Below are 16,242 nucleotides of genomic sequence, written 5' to 3'. Positions count from 1 at the left end.
TCTATTGTATTAAGTAAAATAATTCCTGCATGCAGCCTTTCAGTCATTTTATTGTAAATTTTGACTTTTTTCAGGAATCCCTCATGGACCACAAACTGTAGGAAACCATTTTCAGAGGACTCCTGTTACAAACCAATCTTCAAATTTGACTGCAACACAAATGTCTTTTCCAGTACAAGGTGTTCATACAATGGCACAGACTGTTTCAAGAATTCCACCAAATCCTTCAGTTCATACCCACCAGCAGCAAAATGCTCCGGTGACTGTCATTCAGAATAAAGCTCCAATTCCTTGTGAAGTTGTTAAGGCTACCGTAATCCAGAATTCTATACCCCAGACGGCAGTTCCTGTTAGTATTGCTGTGGGAGGAGGAGCTGCGCAGAGTTCTGTGGTTCAGAATCATAGTACAGGGCCACAACCTGTTACAGTTGTGAATTCCCAGACATTGCTTCACCATCCATCGGTAATTCCACAACAGCCTCCATTACACACAGTGGTACCGGGTCAGATACCTTCTGGCACGCCTGTTACTGTAATTCAACAAGCTGTCCCACAGAGTCATATATTTGGCAGAGTACAGACCATACCAGCATGTACTTCTACAGTTTCACAGGGTCAACAGTTAATCACCACATCACCCCAACCTGTGCAAACTTCATCTCAACAGACATCAGCTGGTAGCCAGCCACAAGACACTGTTATCATAGCACCTCCACAGTATGTAACAACTTCTGCATCCAATATTGTCTCAGCAACTTCAGTACAGAATTTTCAGGTAGCTACAGGACAAATGGTTACCATTGCTGGTGTCCCAAGTCCACAACCCTCCAGGGTAGGGTTTCAGAACATTGCACCAAAACCTCTCCCTTCTCAGCAAGTTTCATCATCAGTGGTACAACAGCCTATTCAACAGCCACAGCAGCCAACCCAACAAAGTGTAGTGATTGTAAGCCAGCCAGCTCAACAAGGTCAAACTTACGCACCAGCTATTCACCAAATTGTTCTTGCTAATCCAGCAGCTCTTCCAGCTGGTCAGACAGTTCAGCTAACTGGGCAACCAAACATAACTCCATCTTCCTCACCATCACCTGTCCCAGCTTCTAATAACCAAGTCCCTACTGCCATGTCATCTTCTTCCACCCCTCAATCACAGGGACCACCTCCTACAGTCAGTCAAATGCTATCTGTGAAAAGGCAGCAGCAGCAGCAACAGCATTCACCAGCACCCCCACCTCAACAGGTACAAGTACAAGTTCAGCAGCCACAACAAGTACAAATGCAAGTTCAACCACAGCAAACAAATGCAGGAGTTGGTCAGCCTGCTTCTGGTGAGTCAAGTCTGATAAAACAGTTGCTGCTTCCAAAGCGTGGTCCTTCAACTCCAGGTGGTAAGCTTATTCTCCCAGCTCCACAGGTTCCTCCCCCTAATAATGCAAGAGCTCCTAGCCCTCAGGTGGTATACCAGGTGGCCAATAACCAAGCAGCAGGTTTTGGAGTTCAGGGGCAAACTCCAGCACAGCAGCTGTTGGTTGGGCAGCAAAATGTTCAATTGGTCCAAAGTCCAATGCCACCCACAGGGGGAGTGCAAACCGTGCCCATCTCAAACTTACAAATATTGCCTGGCCCACTGATTTCAAATAGCCCAGCCACCATTTTCCAAGGGACTTCCGGAAACCAGGTAACCATAACAGTTGTGCCAAATACAAGTTTTGCAACTGCAACTGTGAGTCAGGGAAATGCAACTCAGCTCATTGCTCCAGCGGGAATTACCATGAGCGGGACCCAGGCAGGAGTAGGACTTCAGGTGCAAACGCTTCCAGCCAGTCAAGCATCTCCAGCTGGACAATCATCTTGTACTACTGCTACTCCCCCATTCAAAGGTGATAAAATAATTTGCCAAAAGGAGGAGGAAGCAAAAGAAGCAACAGGTTTACATGTTCATGAACGTAAAATTGAAGTCATGGAGAACCCGTCCTGCCGACGAGGAACTACCAACACCAGCAATGGGGATACAAAGGAAAATGAAATGCAAGTGGGAAGTCTTTTAAATGGAAGAAAGTACAGTGACTCAAGTCTACCTCCTTCGAACTCAGGGAAAATTCAAAGTGAGGCTAATCAGTGCTCACTAATTAGTAATGGGCCATCATTAGAATTAGGTGAGAATGGAGCGTCGGGAAAACAGAACTTAGAACAAATGGACATGCAGGATATCAAAAGTGATTTGAGAAAACCTCTAGTTAATGGAATCTGTGATTTTGATAAAGGAGACGGTTCCCATTTAAGCAAAAACATTCCAAATCACAAAACTTCCAATCATGTAGGAAATGGTGAGATATCTCCTATGGAACCACAAGGGACTTTGGATGCCACTCAGCAAGATACTGCCAAAGCTGATCAACTAGAAAGAATTTCTAATGGACCTATATTAACTTTGGGTGGTTCACCATCTATGAGCAGTATACAAGAAGCTTCAAATGTGGCAACACAGCAATTTAGTGGTACTGATTTGCCTAATGGACCTCTAGCTTCAAGTTTGAATTCAGATGTGCCTCAGCAACGCCCAAGTGTAGTTGTCTCACCGCATTCTACAACCTCTGTTATACAGGGGCATCAAATGGTAGTTCCCCACTCAGGATCAAGAGTGTCCCATTCTCCTGCCCTATCATCTGACGTTCGGTCTACAAACGGCACAGCAGAATGCAAAACTGTAAAGAGACCAGCAGAGGATAATGATAGGGAAACAGTCACAGGAATTCCAAATAAAGTAGGTGTTAGAATTGTTACAATCAGTGACCCCAACAATGCTGGCTGCAGTGCCACAATGGTTGCCGTGCCAGCAGGAGCAGATCCAAGCACTGTAGCTAAAGTAGCAATAGAAAGTGCTGTTCATCAAAAGCAGCAACATCCACCATCATACGTACAGAATGTGGTCCCGCAGGTAAGTCATTCTATCCCATTGCTCTTATAAAATTCTGATACGGAAATAATGATTTTAGGGGGAAATGTCCTGTTTTTCCATGTATCATCTTGAAGTTTCTGTTCATTTACGTACTCAAGCTGTGGTGCTCTTCTGTTTTTCTGGTGTTTTTTGGTAATGTTAAACAGTTTTCGGTTATTAACACAGTGATTGTCAACCTGTGTGCTGTGGCACATGCCACAAGAATTTTTAAAGCCTGCAATACCTGACTGTTTAGTCAGGGGTACTGACCTCTTTTCCCTTAGATTATCAAATTAAGAAGTTACAAAAGCCAACACAATAGCTATCTGATGTGAACAAATCAAAATTATACCTATTTTTTTGGTCAGATCAGCAAAAAATGTATTTGTTGGTATGCCGTACCAACAAATAGCAGTTAATGTGTGCCATGAGATGAAAAAGGTTAAAAATCTCTGATTTAGCATAAAGTGTAAAGACTATTTTGTTATAAACCCAAATTAGTAATTTTGTAGATACAAGGTAGAGAAGAATTTGTAATCTAATCTTTGAGAGAATTTTTGAAATGTAGCTTAGTCTCCTTTTGGAGTTTGGGGTAGGGGGATGTTGTTGCTAACAGTCCTCAAAAAAGGAATTTCTGTATTTGATTTTGACACATATGTTGTTTTGGGCTCTTTTCACAGTACTTCTGTAAAAAAAAAAAAAAAGATGAATCCCGTAAGAATTTCATTGAGTGTGTCCTTGTTATATTTATATATTGAATTAGTAGCTGTTATTGTTTAAAAAGTATTATAACTTCAATGTGTTTCCGCTGTTTGATATTATTAATTTTGTGTTTCTTACTCCTTTGCTCTACTGTCATGTTTCTGCTCTTCCCTTTTTAATACCTACTATTCCATCTACATGACTTTATAAAGAAATGTGTTTTCTAGGTCATTGCTATTGTATTAAGGGTCCAATCAGCTTTTAAAGAATTTAAGGACAATCCTATATGCTATTTCCACTGACATTAGGGATTCACTTTGAGTTATCTTTCACCTACTTCCTGGATTACTTCTTCACTCATTCTTTCCTAATTACTACATAGCCAGAACCTTCTGTGACTATTGCCAAGTCTGCCAGCACTCTTCTGGCTTGGGTTTCTTCTTTGTGCTTATGGTGATGATAACAGAGTTATAGCCATTGTTGGCATTGGTACCAAATCTAGGTGTAGGGTAAGGTGAGGAAGCAAATGAAAGATGAAAGAAAAAAAGAATTCCTTGTTTCTGAATAGTTCACCCACTAATATATATCTTTGTTCATGTGAATGGACAAAACCAGATGGACTGTGCAGCTCTGGGGGCATAATGAGATTGAAATTCATATGTTAGTATTGCTTAGATCTATTTTCAGGTACCTCAATAGGTTGAGTATACTTTAGTGGGTGTATGTGCAAGGCAATAATTAATAGTGAGTTTTGGTGGAAAATACTAAACCATTTTTACTCAAACTTCTACAACTTTTTTATTTATTAAACACTAAAAAAATGTTAGTGGGATGTGTAGCATATAGTAAGCAATTAAGTTGAGTTTTTATAATTTTTTTATATTTAATAATCTCCCAATTCATCTTGTGTGCCTGCTGTTCTTTAGTTACTATAAAGTAATCCAAATTAAATAAAAACGCTGTCACTGTGGAATTGTTTATCAGCCTTTATTTTTTGTATTTTTAACCTTCCAGTGTGGTTATAGTCCATAATGATATCTAAGTAACAAAAACAATATTACCTAAGACTAAGACCTGAACTAGGAACATTGGCACTAAAGTATTTTTTCATTTAATCCTCACAACTCTTATTAAGTAAATATTTTAATTACATTTTATAGATGAGGCCCCAAGATGCTAAATAACTCCCCCAAGGTCACTAATATGTTGACCTCATATTGGTCACCACAAATATGAGGTGGTGCCATGACTGAAACCTGGCTTTGTGTCTCCAATCAAAACAGATGCTCTTACCCATGTCTCCACTGTTCTAAAAGGTTCTTTAGCAAAGTTTGAGAAAGCCCTTTTATATCTTACATACTGATTACTTGAATTGTTATGTTATAGGGGGTGAGTACCTCTAGATGATAATTTTAGGACATTTGTGCTAAAACTCTTTTCTTATTACTACATTGGATTTACATGCATCTAATTCAAGCCATAAAATTAATCCATTTAATTCCTAATCTGAAAAGTGGGTACTAAATTGTAGTGTATTTAAAATAGCTACATTCTTTCTAAAATTGGTATTTGGTTAGCATGGAAAAATTTAAAACTTTGCAAGGATAAAAGAGATGCATGTATATATGGTGTCTATGAGAATCAAAAGCCAGCATTCTTATGTATAGTACTTAGCAGGAGGTCTGCTACATAGTTAGACACCCAGTAATGGTGAGGTGTATTTTATCTTCCTGTATAGGATAAAGTACCTATAAAGGCCAAAAAGTGATCAGCTGTTCAAGATGGCATCACAAGTTTCCTTTGAAGGGTAGACTGTTGGGCCTTATTAAGAACCTGCTAATAGAAAACCATTTTCATTGTTGCCCAGATTCTTTCAATTTCTTTGTATACTTTTAAAGTTTCATTTTAGACCTTGGTTTAAAAACCATTTTACATTTGAATTGGTACCTTAAAGGGGTAGGTGAAATGGAGGATTTTAAAAATGATCTTTAAGCCAAACCTTATTTCCACCATATTATGGGGTCTGAGGATGTTAAAGAGGCACCTAGACTGCAAAAAGGGACTTCCAGACTCGCAGAATGCTCAGAGGTAGAAAGATTGCAGGGAAATGTCCCTACAGAGAATGGCCAACAGAAAATCCTTCCTAATACCATTGTTTTTTTCAATTTTCTTTTCTCGAGTTTATTCCTCCTCACTCCCCTTAATCAGCTATATTGATTTCATTACAGGGAAAAAAATAGCAATAAAGAACAATATATGAAAGTAAATGATATGACCATAGATTTTGTATTTCAGTAGATTTAGCTAGGTAGTATAATATGAATATAAAATAAGTTATGAGAAGTACTTCTGGGCAAGTTTTTTATTCTTAGTTTCTTATTTTCATTCTGTTATATTTGCAAGTTAAGTGCAACATACAGGATACTGTTTCTCAAAGTCTTGTCCTCTTATACTATTTATGAATTGATATATTCTGGAGATAGAAAACTAGATTGGCATATAAAAAAGAAAAGTTAATAAAAATGTGAAACAAATTGTAATTAAAATACTTACCAAAAGACTTATCTTTTTCAGGAGCATGATAAACACATGCTGAGCATATTTCAATCTATTAATTCTGTGGTCTGATGGCATGCCAAATTCTTGTACATAAAAATAGTTTACATAGGAATGTCTATTTAAAATACTTATTTGCTCCTCCCAGTTTTCTGTCCTTCACACAGGAATCATTCTTGAAATGGTGTGGTGTAACATTGTAAATATTGGTATCTTTCTGGTTCCTTCCTTTCCTTGTATACTAAACTTAAATATATTCTCCCCAAGAATGTAATTTATTTAAAATAGCAACATTCTTTATTTCTAAATTTGGCATATAGAAATATGAGCTTAAAAAGTTACTCGTCCCATCAGCAAGCAGGTCTGTATCCTTACAGAGGCAACATTTAGTCATAATAATAGAAGATCATTTTAGCAAGAGCCATGAGAGTAAGATCTCAGTGTTTTTTTTTTAAAAAAAACACTTCAAATTTGTAGACTAGAAGTACATTGTAATAACTAAGAAAAGGATTACCACCAAATGTAATTTTTTGTTTACATCTCAGTGCATTCATACAAGAGAGGCTTGGAGTGTTGGTTATCTAGATTTATATTTAATAAGAAAAAAACTTCATAGTTTAAGAAAATCAGGAACTGTTGGAGCAGAAAGAGCCTTTGACAGTATCTTATGCAAAACTCTCGTTTTTAAGTTTTGAAGTAAATTTCCCACCCACATTAAGATCACCTGTTTTCTGGTGGTTTCTATTATTGTCTTAATTTTATTCTCTAAAGATTTGTACCTTTAGACTAAGTTAGAGTAAATCTATTTCTTGTTCCTTACAAGCGTTTGAAAGTATCTCTCCTTACTTGACTCTTCTTTACAATATACTTTACCAGTTCTTTCAGTTAGACCTTAGATATCATGGTGTGTCTGGTTTATTCATCATCTTATTTACCTCAACCAGTTTTATTTTATAAGTGGCTTTCAAAATGTGTAGCTAGATCCCAAACTGGGTAGCTTATTTGGTTGGAGCATTGTCCCCATGCACTAAGGTTGTGGGTTTGATCCCCGGTTGGGATCAACCAATGAATGCATGGATAAGTGGAACACAGATGTTTCTTCTCTCTCTCTCAGTGCTTCCCTCCTCTCTCTCTCTAAAAATCAATGCATCAATCAATAAACAAAAACAGTTTAAAAATGTGTAGCTAGAATTTAACACAGTATTTTCTTTTTTAGTAAAGAATTTATTTTGAGCAAAATAGATTATGACTTTGTGGTTTTTCTACCAGATTGAAATGTTTAAATTTTAGAATAAATTTAAATTTGTTTTAAGGTCTTTAAAGTTTAATATTAATAAGAAAGTAAGGTTTGAAGAGCCTCAGATTCCAAGTTTTATATCAGGAAATATCAGAGTAATCTAGAATTTTCAGCCTTAATTTATTCTTGGAAAGGTGGTAAAGGAAAGCTAGATCCTAATTTCTTATTTTAACAAAAAGTGATATCTTGCTTCCCCCCAATGCTACATTAACTAATATTTTAAGTTATTTTACATACAAAAGAAATCATAGAATTGTTTCATGTCCTTTGTGTAATTTTACTTTTCTGGTTACTTACTATGGGAGTTGTGCCTTTTTTGCCTTGATTTAAAAAAGAACAAACCTAATATTAAATATTAGCTCATTCTCAATAGAGTAGGCCAGTGACATAGAATATTCTTCAAGAGTGATCATTCCAAAAATCATCACTTTGAAGTCTATGTTTACATTTCATTTAGGGTTAGGGTTAATGATTTGGCAAGTTTACAGCAAACAATAATGTAAAGAGAAAGTAAACTTATAGCCTGAAAGGAATATACATTGCATCCTCATGTAAAAGACCTGTTCTTAAAACATAATTAATTTACATAGTACTTTGAAAAACATGCAGTACAATACAACCTATTTTAAAATTTTTTTATTGAAAGAAATGTATAATTTTTAAGAAGGAAACCTAAAAATAGTAACTCATGGTCAAAGAAAATATGTCTTTTGGAATTTCTCACTTGGTATGTTCTGTAACTACTTTAACTCTTTTGTTTCATTGATATATTTAGCTATATTTAATTCTTTTATTAATTATTCTTTATCGTGAAGCTTTTCAAACATACACAGAAGTAGAGCCAGTAAGCCCCCATGTGTGTACAACCTAGCTTCACATCTTACCACCATTTTGTCTTTGTAGTTTCATCTACCCCCCACCACCATCATTTTATTTTTTCCTTGAATACTTTAAAACAAACCCCATTTTTTCATTTTACCAACGAATACTTCAGTATATATTTCCCTAGTAGTTAAGTATTTTTAAATATACATATCTGCAGTAACAAATCCCTACCGAACAAAAATAAAATTTCTTAATATTCCCTGACACCCAGTTCTTATTCAGTGTTCCCTAGTTGTCTCAAAAAATACTTGCTTGAATTAGGATTTACAAGTTTTCTGTACATTGCATTTGGTTAATGTGTCTTTCATGTATCTTAATTTAACAGCTTGAATTAACTTCAGTAATCCTTAACACAGCTCTCATTTGGAGTTAAAATGCCCTATGATTCCCTGTTATTAAATTTTCTATGTGACACCACAAAGAGTTCCACAATTAAATAAAATAGCGTGAAGATTTATTAGCACTTACCAAAATAAAAATAAGCTTAATTTACAAATATTTACAAATATATGACAAGGTGGTCAATAAAATACCTAATTTGCCTTTAAGAATTTTCAGGTGAATGCTTGCTTGTCAGATGCATGTTTCCAGCATTAACTTCTTTTGATAGACATTTGTAGTTGATGATCTGTCACTGTCCCCAAAACAAAATCAATCATCTTTCCTCCAAAATTTGGTTTCCCTTCTGGACTTCTATATTAGAAGAATAATAATAATGAAGTTGCCATTTATTGAGAATATAGAGCTATGCTCTTCATGTATAATTTCCCTAGTCTTCCCATCATTCTGTAAGACAAATATTATTACTTACGCTTTATAGATGATAGAACTGAAGATCAGAGAGGTTAAGTAAGTTGCCCAAGTCACAAAGCTAGTTAAAAGGCAGATTGAAATTTGAGTCCAAATCTGTCAAAGTGGGAAGTTCACATTTTATCCATGATACATACCTGTATTGTCCTAAAATGCATGTTTTTCATGCATGTATATGTTTTCTCACTAACAACATTGTGAACTCTTAAGGGTGGAATACTATTACAGAAATAATTTCAATCACATTACAAAAATAGATTTCTCTTTAGACCTTGAAACTCAAACGCTGTTATGACTTCCCATTTCTAAGAAATTTTTCAGCATTTTATTCTCTTTCCTTTATTTAAAGATTTGATTAATTGATTGATTGATTGATTTAGATGAGGAGGTAGGGATAAAGAGGAGAGCAACATCAATGTGGGAAAGAAATAACAATCAGTTGCCTCTCACATGCACCTCAACTGGGGACCAGGCCTGCAGCCCAGGCATGTGCCCTGACCAGGAATTGAACCAATGAGCTTTTGCTTTGCTAGATGATACCCAATCAGCTGAACCACATCAGCCAGGGCTATTCCTTTTTTCACTTTTATGCTGTATAGCCTATGTTTGTGTTTTGTCTGTTTAAAACAAAGTTATGACTTTTAATCTGAGGCTTTCAGAAATATTTGTTTTGCCCAACTATTTCCAATATTTTCTTATAAATGAACAAGCATATTTAATATTTTTTCAAAGTTGAAATTTATTGCCTTTAAACAATGCTTTGAAAGTGGTGTGCTACCATTTTGATGAGGAATTCAATATTATTTTTCCTTTTGTGGTATGTTATGAATGAAATCTAAGCTAAGGGTTTAAAGAAAATGTATTGCCTCAAATTATCCTAAGCTACATTAATAATAATTTACTTATATGTTTTTCAGAGGGAAAGGGAAGGGATATAGAAGGGGAAAAACAGCTTATATTTAAAAGGCTTACCTGCACCCTGGCTGAGTGGCTCAGTTGGTTGGAGTATTGCCCTATCCAGGGGTATCCAGGAGTGGCCCAGGATGGTTATGAATGCGGCCCAACACAAAATCGTAAATTTACTTAAAACCTTTTTTTTGCTCATTAGTTTTCATTAATATTTGTGTATTTAATGTGTGTCCCAAGACAACTCTTCTTCTAGTGTGGCCCAGAGATGCCAATAGGTTAGACACCCCTGTGAGAGACACCAGGTGTGATTTCCATTCAAGGCACATGCCTAGGTTGTGGGTTCCATCCCCTGTCAGGGCACGCAGGGGAGGCAACCAATCAATATTTTTCTCTTACATCCGTGCTTCTCTCTCTCTCTCTCTTCCCTACTCTTTCTCTAAAATCAATAAACATAACTTTGGGTGAAGACTTTAAAAAAAAAAATTTAGGGCTTGCAATTAGGAATCTTGTGTGTGTGTGGTTGTATTATTCATCGAAAGTTATAACTGAGCAACTTTAAAAACTAAAGTTCATTAAAACAGCTTATTGCAAAATAATATTTACAACAATTTTTTTACACAGTTACATTATATTTTTAAGTCTGAAATTTTCCTTTTTTTAAGATTTTATTTACTTTTAGAGAGAGGGGAAGGGGGGGAGGAAGAAAAGGAGAGAAACACCAACATGTGAGGGAAAAATCAATTGGTTGCCTCTTGCAAGCTCCCAGTCGGGGACCTGGCCTGCAACCCACACATGTGCCCTGACTAGGAATCGAACTGGAGACCTTTCACTTTTTTTTTGTATGATGATAATCAACCAACTACAACACACTGGTCAGGGCGATATTTGAAATTTTATTTGCACTTTATTATACACTTTTATGTTACATTTATTACAAAATCTGAAAGGAAATATGCAAAGAAGTGATAATTTTCTGTTGATTTGTTAGTAAATCAAATGGGTGCATTTATACTAGATTTATTTCGCATTTTAATCTATGATTGTGTCTTATCTAATTTATTAATATAAAAAAGTTTAATTCTAAATAATGTATATTCTGTAACAGTCGGAACAATGTGATCTTGTCTCTGTAGTTCTTATGAAATACAAGAAAGTTACTTCCTAAATATTTTTGTAAGAATACTTATCTTAAAAAGTTTTTAAGTTTTTAAAAGTTACTTTTAAAAGATAGTCATTAAAACTACAAATATAAATTTCATGTTAGAAGTGCACATCTATCAATGTAATCAAACATAAACTTATACTAAACATATTTTTTTTATGTTATCTCACAAATGATGTGGTTGTGTTTTTCCACAGAACACTCCTGTGACGCCTTCACCAGCTGTGCAAGTGCAGAGCCAGCCTAGCAGTTCCCAGCCTTCTCCATTCAGTGCATCTAGTCAACATGGGGATCCAGTGAGGAAACCTGGACACAACTTCATGTGCCTGTGGCAGTCTTGTAAAAAGTAAATGACAATTTTATTTGATATACATGCTTTTATATTCAAATTCTTGTCAGCTATAGTTTTATGAAAATTTTCTTTTTAAACCACTTTTAGCAAAAATATTTTATGTTACATAGATCCAGTAGCTCCTAAGTTAAGAAATTTATATTAAAGGGCCTCATTGTGTAATGGTAGGTTATATGGGAATGTGTTTCAGTATAAGTAAACAAAACTCTTTTTGTTTTATCTTTCCTAGCATCAGACATATGTTAGTACCAGATGTGAGTCATGTTGCCTTCTAGGTACTAACAGAGTAGTTTGTAGGAGTCATTAGTATATCTTTTTTTTGTTTTGGGGGCGGTGGTTAGGAGGGATTAAATCATGGTATATTATTTTATTTCTTATTTTTTTATTTTTAAATTACAGTTGATGTATAATATATTAGTTTCAGGTGTACAACCCTGTGATAAGATATTTTTATAATACAAAGTGATCACCCCAATAAAACCTAGCACCCATGTGACACCATACATACTTATTAAGATATTTTTTACTATGTTCCGTATGCTGTGCTTTACATCCTTATGACTATTCTGTACCAATTTGTACTTCTTAATTCCTTCACCCTCTCACCCATCCCCTATGACCTACCCTTCTGGCACCCCTCAAAATGTTCTCTGTATATATGAGTATGTTTGTGTTCTGCTTATTTGTTTATTTTAGTTTTTAAGATTCCACATATAAGTGAAATCATCTGGCATTTGTCTTTCTTTGTCGGACTTATTTAACCCAGCACAATACTCTGTAGGTCCAACTACATTGTTACAGATGGCATGATATTTTTTTATGGCTGAATTATATTCCATGATATAGAATATGGCAAAGTAGGTTTACAGTTGTGAGTATGTGAAATGGTTTATTCTTGTATTATTATTTACTAATTATTGTATTATTTTCCATATGAACAATTGTAAATCTACTTTTGTCCCACCCTGTATATATGTACCAGTTTTTTATCCATGATGGACACAAGTTGCTTCCATATTTTGGCTACTGTAAGTGATGCTGCAATAAGCATATGGATGCATATGTGTTTTCAATTTCTTCAAATAAATACTCAGAAGAGGAATTGCTGAGACCTTTCTTTGTCTCTTGTTATAGCCTTTGTTTAAAGTCTCTTTTGTCTTGTATAAATTTTGCTATCCCAGCTTTTCTTTTTTTCATTTTCATGAAATAACTTTTCCATCCCATTACTTTCTTTTAGTTTCTGCCTTTCCATCTGAAGTGACTCTCTTGTACACAACATATATAAGGGTCATATTTTCTTATACATTCAGTCATCCTTTATGGTAGGAGCATTTACTCTATTTGCATATAAAGTAATTGTTGATGGATACATGTTTATTGCCATTTTATTATGTATATCTTTTTTTCCTTCTTCTTAAAGAAATTTTACATTCTTACCTTGGAAGCTCTTTATCTGTCCTTTGATTCTAAATGATATCTTTGCTGAATCTTGGCTATAGATCCTTACTTTTCATCACTTTGAATATTTCTTACCAAACCCTGTTGGCCTTCAACGTTTCTGTTGAGAAATCAGCTGACAGTCATGTGGGAGTTCCCTTGCTGTGGGCCTCTTTTGGTTCATCTTGTTTGGCACCCTCTGCACTTCCTGGACTTGTATGCCTATTTCCTTCACCAGCTTAGGGAAGTTTTTCCATCATTATTTTTTCAAAAGATTTTCTATTTCTTGCTCTCTCTCTTTTTCTGGCACCCCCATGAAGTGAATGTTGGTTTGCTTGAAGTTGTCCCTGAGGCTTCGTATACTATCCTCATTTTTTTTTTTTATTCTTTTTTCTTTTTGCTGTTCTAACAGTGTGTTGATTTGATCCTCTGATTCATCTACTCTACTGTTAATTCCCTGTAATGTAGTCTTCATTTCAAGTTATTGTGTTTTTAGTTCCTGACAGGTTCTTTTTCATGTTTTATATCTTCATTTTTATGTTTCCTGTCTCTTTGTTGATGGTCTTACTAAGTTCCTCTATTTTTCCTGTACTTTCATTGAGGATTCTTATAACCAGTGTATGGAACTCTGCATCTGGTAGAATCCTTGTCTCCATTTTGTTTAATTCTTTTTCTAGAGTTTTGTTCTGTTCTTTCATTAGGGACATGTTTCTTTGCTCATTTTGGCTGCTTCAGCCTTATGTAGTAGATGTTCTGTAGGGCCCAATGGCTCAGCCTCCCCAGTCACCAACCTAGGTGCTCCAAATGTTCCCCTCTCGTAGGCTGTGTGCACCCTCCTGTTGTAGTTGAGCCTCGATTGTTATTGGCACATCAGTGGGGAGGGATTTACCCCCCTGGCCTATTGTCTGCGAGGACTTGCTGCACCCACCATGGAGGATCTGCTGTGCACAGACTGACTCTGTAGAGCAGATCTCACTTCAGTGGGTCTGAGGTACCCAGTGAGCACACCTAATGATTGTGTCTCTCATGGAGGTTGTTGGATGGTGCTTCACCATGGTCTGAAATTGTCCATTGAGTGCATGACCCTGGCACCTCCTGGGAAATCCAGGCGAGGTCAATCATCACCTGTGCCCTGCCTGGGGCCACTGGAGGATCAAAATGATCTACAGATGGCTGCTACTTGTGTTGCACATGGAGGTGCCTGGGAGAGGTGAAGCTGCGAACCAAGACTGCTAGTGCCAGGCCTGGGACCACTTAGCAAGTGGTACAGGGTATGCAGAGGCCACATGCTGCTTGTTTGAGAGATTTTATGAAAATTGGCAGCATGAGTCAAGACAGGCCTTTTGCATGGAAAAGTCAATGGAAAGGGCTTTAATGGGCTGCAGGTTGGTAGGGCAGGGTTCACAGGGAATCCCCAAGGCAGGGGTAACAGTGGTTAGCCAGGTTAATGGAGATATGGCACTCAGATATGGCACCCACCTACTGGTTCTCTGTGGGGAGGGATCAGAAAAGAACAATAGCCTCTGCCCCCACTTCTGTCTGGGAGGATGCTATCCCTCCAGCTCTTCCCCTGATGCCGGACAGTTCTGTTCCTTCCCATATGTCCCTGGTTCCTTTCGAGCTGCTCTCCCAATGCTAGAACTTGGAGTAAGTTCAAGTCAGTGTGCATCCTTTTAGGGGAACATCTGGGACTCCAGAAGCCCTTCATCTCACTCAGCCACAATCTCTGCTGGATTTTACAGTCAGAAGTCATGGGGACTATCCTTTCCAGCACTGGAACCCTGGGCTGAGGGCCTGTTATAGGCCTGGAACCCCTTGCTCCTCAGGGGGTACCTCCACTGGTTGATATATCCCTCCCAATTTTTAACTACCACATGTGGGTATGGGACCAGCCCATTCCACCTCTCCGCCCTTCTTACCAATCTCATTGTGGCTTATTCTTTATACTTTTAAATGAGTATTTATGTTCAGCTGGATTTCAGCTGTTTTGAAATGATTGTTCTGTAGTTTAGTTATAATTTTGATATGGATGTGGGGGGTTCCAAGTAACATGTTTACCTATGTCACCAGCTTGACTAAAAATCTGGTATGTTTTTAGCAAAAGAATTTGATTTTATATTTGGCTATGAAAAGGGATAGGGTTGTTTCGTTTTGTTTCTTAAGGTTTTATTTATTTACTTTTAGCGAGGGGAAGGAAGGGAGAAAGAGGGAGAGAAACATCAACGTGTGGTTGCCTCTAGTGTGCCTCCTACCGGGGACCTGGCCCACAACCCAGGCATGTGCCCTGGACTGGGAATCGAAGTGGCAACCCTTTGGTTCACAGGCCAGCACTCAGTCCACTGAGCCACGCCAGCAAGGGTGAGATAGGTTTTTTTAAAGTAACTTGAAGTTAGTGACCACTGTAGAATTTCTATATAATTGAAACTTAAAGGTAATAATCTGTTAGGAAGAATTGCTTGTCTGAAATTTGAGTTTGGGATGGCCTCCCCATGAAACTTCTTTTTATAGCCATATCATCTCACAATTTGATAACTAAGATAAACAATGAGTAGAACCAAACTTCTTAAACAAAGCTTTCTTAGATTTGAGGGAAAACTTGACAATAATATTGGTTAAAATAAAATCTGATTTCCTTTAACAATACTCCATCAAGACCCTTTGCCTTATCACTTTTTAGAGTTATAGGACTAAGGCACTGGTCTTAATGGACTAATAGTTTCGTCTTTTAGATAACAAATACTGTACTTCACTTTTCCTAAGTGATAGCAGAAGTTACCAGGTTCTTTTAAAAATTACATTTGCTATTCATAATTTTTATATTTAGACATTTGTATTTCACTGTGAACTTTTTATACAAATTTGTAGGATTGTGGCTATCAATATAGCCTACGCATTGTTAATGGTATGCAAAATTTCTTTGTACAGTGTTTATGAAACTTGAAATCTCAACATAGTAGTAGGATTATGAGATCATTTTGGCAAATTTCTACCAGTGGCTTTTTGTGTTTCTTTGCAATAAAAAAAAAAAAATATATATATCATATTAGAAAGGATACATATTGTTTCCAGTTACATATGTATATTATATAAGTATGTATATGTATACATGGTATATATAATATATATGTATGTATTATATAGTATGTAATCTATTAGAAAGGTTGTTTAAAATTAGTGCTTTAGGTTGTCTCTGA

At 36.4% G+C, this 16,242-nt stretch overlaps 1 protein-coding gene across 1 annotated transcript in view; it reads left to right on the top strand.

Moving 5' to 3' along the window:
- ARID2 (AT-rich interaction domain 2) overlaps window positions 1-16,242 on the top strand; it is a 161,963-nt gene that overhangs the window by 112,479 nt on the left and 33,242 nt on the right. The window contains exons 15-16 of the mRNA XM_054591203.1: window positions 75-2,938; window positions 11,457-11,605. Of these exons, the coding sequence (XP_054447178.1) occupies window positions 75-2,938; window positions 11,457-11,605 (3,013 nt within the window). The remainder of the gene's footprint in view (window positions 1-74; window positions 2,939-11,456; window positions 11,606-16,242) is intronic.

The sequence above is a fragment of the Pteronotus mesoamericanus genome, unplaced genomic scaffold (assembly GCF_021234165.1).
Source record: "Pteronotus mesoamericanus isolate MK-2021 breed Mesoamerican mustached bat unplaced genomic scaffold, CSHL_Meso_final scaffold_21, whole genome shotgun sequence".
In the NCBI taxonomy this organism is placed as follows: Eukaryota; Metazoa; Chordata; class Mammalia; order Chiroptera; family Mormoopidae; genus Pteronotus; species Pteronotus mesoamericanus.
Note: the sequence above shows the minus strand (reverse complement) of the source record. Positions and strands in the feature narration are given on the sequence as shown.